A 4,908-nucleotide genomic window follows, 5' to 3' on the forward strand; every position below is an offset into this window, starting at 1 on the left:
TGTGTGTGTGTGTGTGTGTGTGTGTGTGTGTGTGTGTTTGTGTGTGTGTGTTATGTGGCAGGTGAAAGGAGGCCGCTCTATGACTAACGGGAGTTAAAAGTTGAATCTTTGTGTAAATGTCTCGTGTTCAACTGGTGATCTGTGTGCAAAAAAATCTCGATTCTCATTTAAAATGTCCTGATGTTTAAAAAACAAAACAAATTTGCTGCTATTTGGCCTCCATTTTGTGACATCACAGGAAGTCCCGTCGGTACCATGGCGACGGTTCTGGAGCATTTGCATGCAAAGAAAGTATTAAAATAGAGAAAAATGAAACAGATTCAACTGGTTGAATCTTTATTGTTTTCTTTTAAAGTTACATTTTCTCTTCATTGAAGGAAAACATTTTGACTTCTTTTGGTTTTTACTAAATTCTTGGGAAGATATGAAGTTTACCGCTTCACAAAATGAAGACTGACTTTCAGGAACATCGCTGGTGGGCGGAGCCAGTAAGCCAGGCCACGCCTCTTTACACTACGCCATGTCATGCTACGCTACGCCACGATTCTTCACCAAATAACTCCAAAGATTGTCAGATGGCTGGAATCTCCTGGATGGAAATGAAAACATCGTCCACTGTCTGCAGAAAGGTGGCGCTCTCTCTGGGACGCTGCCGTAAAACAAAATGGAGGATGCAAGGAGGGAGGAATTCACTAAGCATGGATTAATATTTAAAACTTCATAAATGTGAAAACCACAGATTAATGTCTCTATTTGTTATTCTGCTTCCCAAAGCAGCCTGGGGCAGATCAGGAGCTCACTGATCGATTGAAGCAGAAATGACAAGGAATCGATTTTCATCAAACTGATTTTGAATCGAATTGTGACCCTAAAAATCTAATCACAATGTGAGACAGCAAAAGATTCCTGAACCTACAGGACACCGTGGCAACACTGTGACGTCCCATTTCTACCCCAACAGGCTGTGACCCGCCGTCCCCCCATGCGTCGCTGCCTGCAGCCGCTGCACCATAAACGTCTGTCTTCACACCAGAACCGGAGCCGAGTGTGTCTGGAACTGGATCAGAAAGTGGTCCTGGGTCGGGTTTTCATACCTGGAGGAAAGGTCCGGTCCGACGGGGCAAACCCGCTCCGGTCCGGTTAAAAGGGATTCATGTTTTCATTCAGTTTGCAGGAATTTCCACAAACTTGTGAATACTTCAGCTAACATGTTGATTCTGTAACCTTACAACAAAATCAAAAACTTTTCTTTGAATGCTTCCTCATTCACTTATTGATGAATTTCACTTTGTTCCACATTAGGTGTTTGTTTCGTCTTTACTTCAGTGACTTTCTACAGGCAGCAGTAAAACGTTTCTCTGGCTCTCCTGAGGCTGCAGCGACCAACACCATCTCCCTCCTCCGCCGGCCTCATCCTCCATCTGCCTGTTTATCCTTTGATCGTTTCCAGAAGGACTGGAAATCACGTTCCAGGCCTGGCTACAGCCTCTCAGCGGCGACACAAACTGCAGCCGGTGCCGAGATAAAACCTGATCTGGAGAGGAAGAGAAAGCGAGACTCCAGAAGTCTCCGTGTTTCCCATCAGCTGGAGAATCGCTTTGAGCCCACACAAATACGGCAGAGATAGGATGCTCCTGTGATTCTACAAGGAGAGATGACACATTTGCAGTTTAAGTGTGCACCATGAGTCAAGTAGGATAAATCTGTTTGCATGCTGCATAGAAATGTGTACCATAAAACTGAAAATAACCTGGTAAGCTGCAGTTTTGTTTGAAACATGATTCACATATTTTATCATCCATATTCGCAGAATTAAATGTACACAACCGAGAGATGGAGATTTGTGACAGGAATGCGTTTCCCAGGATGGCAGAAAATCTGCTTCATTTCTGTTTCACACTAACCTGGTTTCTCACAGTTAACTGGTTTCTTTCTCATCGTTCCTAATAATGAATGAATCTGCTTAACGGAAAGCGCCGTCACGCGCACTGATGTGTGTGTGTGTGTGTGTGTGTGTGTGTGTGTGTGTGTGTGTGTGTGTGTGTGTTCATGTTAGCGTGTGAGCAGAAGAGGGCAGGTTGTAATCAATAAAACAGAAGTTAAATAATTTCTTCAGAGGTGCTATTAGCCTGAATCAGAGAATCCAGGACTGAACAACTAAACCAGAAAATGCTCGGCCAATTAAAGTGAGTAACACGCAGCACCAAACCTACACAGGTCAGACAACAAGCACCAAACGAGCCGAGCCGTCTACCGTCTCTCAGCGCTGCGGATAAACGGGCGAGCGAGAGGAACAGAGGAGAGAGAGTTTACCAAATGAGCTGCTAGCCGCCACGCTTCAGGGAATCTCCCACATTTCAAAAACAGACACTTGCTTCAAAATTAGCTGCTGCTTCAACTTTTACCGCCTGCTGCCAATAAAGAAACGTGCAACAATACTGTCCTGCTAATCTGACACCAGAGGAATTATGGGAAAATGTCTGTAAAAATGATGAGGTCAGAGGTCATACTGAGAGGGGGGACTGCTTACAACACACTGAAGCATCAACTCCAATCAGAAGCTCAAAAACACTGTTTATCCTCAAAGGATCATTAAATGTGTCATAGTTCAGATCATCAGTCGTTCTGGATGGTGATGCTGTGGGCTCCAGTAGCAGTCAGTCCTGCAACCAATCTGAAGAACCCTCTGACTGAAGACTGTCTCATGCTAACAGCCCAACATTCAGACAGCAGAGATTCCTCAGTAACATGATGACATCATCAGCGGTTAGCAGCTCTGCTAATCCAGCTCCTTTGCTTTAGCTGCGCTTTAAATCTGTCTGGAGGTCAGAGCATGGACATGATCCTCGCCCGTTAGTTCATATGAATATGAAACATATAGGACTAGACAGATTTTTATTTTAATGTGAAAGGCTGGGGAGGAGGGCTCAGGTCCCCCGCTGCCCCCCCTGTGAGTCGGCCCTGCTCACAGATCAGAGGAAATGCAGCTGAAATGAGAGCAAAGTGTGAGGAACCTCCTCCGTCTGCAGCTTCTCCCTCCACAGCCTCCAAACACCTGATGGCGGAGCGGCTGGTCGGACCGAACCGAACCGAACCGGCAGCTGAGTTAGAGTCCGACCAACCCGGCTCCACCAGCCGCGTTTATTAAATATCTCCAGAGACCAAAAACAGCAGAGCAGCCTCCTCTCTTCACACACACACACGCGCGCGCGCGCACGGTACACGCGCACAGACCCAAAGAGCCGCTCAAGTTGGAGGCTGAGCGGAATGTAGATGCGGCTGGAGACAAGAGCCGAGCCGCGATTTGCACACAGACAGAGGGGACAGCCTGCTGCTTCCCCCGGTCCGGTCTGTCCGGTCCGGTCTGTCCTCAGCTGTCTGTCCACTAAATGTGAGAGGTTTTCCTGAAAGTGAGCGGAGCGCCGCGGATCACTGAGCCGACACTCTTCAGCCCAAACTCGGCTTCACAGCTGACAGCCGGTCGGAACTCTGACTCGGTTCCGATGGACCGCAGATGATTGTTGCTGGAAGAGTCGCTAAACTTAACAAACCGCAGCAGCAAATCAAACACACACACACACACACACACACACACACACACACACACACACACACACACACGCACACACACACAGGTCCTACCTGCTGGAGGAGGAAAGTCAGGAGGATGCAGAGTCCGGTCTCCATGTTCGCCTCGGCTCGGTTAGGTTCGGTTCGGTTGGGAAACAGAATGATTCAAGACAGGGTGTCAGAGGCGGGGAGAGCTCTGCTCATAATTCCTCAGTCCAGCCGTCAGGGAGCGGAGGGGAGAGAGAGCAGCCTGCAACTTCCAGAGAGACCGGAGCTGCAGCCCGAGAGGCGGAGAGCGAAGGATGAGGAGGAGAGAGAGGAGAGATGGATTTATGGGGGGGGGGGGGGGGAGAGAGAGAGAGAGAGAGAGAGAGAGAGAGAGAGAGAGAGAGAGAGAGACCGGCAGCTTCCGGTTCGGTGGGTCCATCAGAACATCGCGGAGGTTTGATCCTCTGCAGGTGAAGACAATAAGCGGAACCCCTGAGTTTACCTGAAGGAAATATTTATCCCAGTTTAATAAACTGGTGAGAAGCAGATATGAACCAACCTTCATCCTTTCTCCCAACTTTCTCTGCTTAATAAATCTCGACACCATCTGGTGCAAAAGATTTTTTTTTTTCTGTCTTCTTATTTATTTGCGTTTTAATCTACTTTCAATTGATCGTTGTCTCTTTAAATCATCAAAGAAGTTCTGTTCAGCAGTTCAGGAGCTGCTCCTGGTTTCAGTTTGAATGGGTCAGGCCATCCAGAACCGGGTCAACACACACACACACACACACACACACACACACACACACACACACACACACACACACACACACACACAGTGGTGTAACAAGTCAGCGTCGGGCCGGGGGGCGGGGCTAAAGTCCGGGTCCTTTTAGTTTTTAGTGTGTTTTACCCAGAAAACACTGGGAGAAAATATCAGCAAAGCCATCAGTGAAACTATGACTACTATATAAAATACTGGGGGACCATCTCTTCATTATTCTACATACACCATTCAACAGGAGGGAGCCACGTCCTCCGCATGTAATCAGACTTGAAATGAATTGAAACTCTTCCTCCCTCCAGGGCGGGACAGCCCCCCTCCCCCCCCCCACACACACACACCAAACATGGAGCCGGGCAGAACCTCTGAGGGGTTTCTGCTCTTTAACACTCTGCTGAATTTAGCAACACACACTGAACTCCACCTCACTGTATTTGGGTCAGATGGAGGATGAATGTGGTCTGATCCATATTTCTTCTGTAAATATTTACTCTTTTATTGATGAGTAAAGGCCAGAGTCTGGCACTGAGGGCTGAAGTCTGACTGACTGTAAAATTATTTACTGA

At 47.6% G+C, this 4,908-nt stretch overlaps 1 protein-coding gene across 2 annotated transcripts in view; it reads right to left on the reverse strand.

Moving 5' to 3' along the window:
* The window catches only part of LOC103155813 (cadherin-13-like), a 118,757-nt gene extending 114,870 nt beyond the window's left edge, over positions 1-3,887 (reverse strand). The window contains exon 1 of one of the 2 annotated variants that reach the window (XM_016663853.1): positions 3,643-3,887. In XM_016663853.1, the coding sequence (XP_016519339.1) occupies positions 3,643-3,687 (45 nt within the window). In that variant the 5' untranslated portion in view covers positions 3,688-3,887. The remainder of the gene's footprint in view (positions 1-3,642) is intronic. The other variant, XM_007577657.2, reaches the window with a different exon arrangement.
* Between the last annotated feature and the right edge of the window lie 1,021 nt (positions 3,888-4,908).

This window comes from Poecilia formosa, unplaced genomic scaffold (assembly GCF_000485575.1).
Source record: "Poecilia formosa unplaced genomic scaffold, Poecilia_formosa-5.1.2 Scaffold449, whole genome shotgun sequence".
Classification (NCBI taxonomy): Eukaryota; Metazoa; Chordata; class Actinopteri; order Cyprinodontiformes; family Poeciliidae; genus Poecilia; species Poecilia formosa.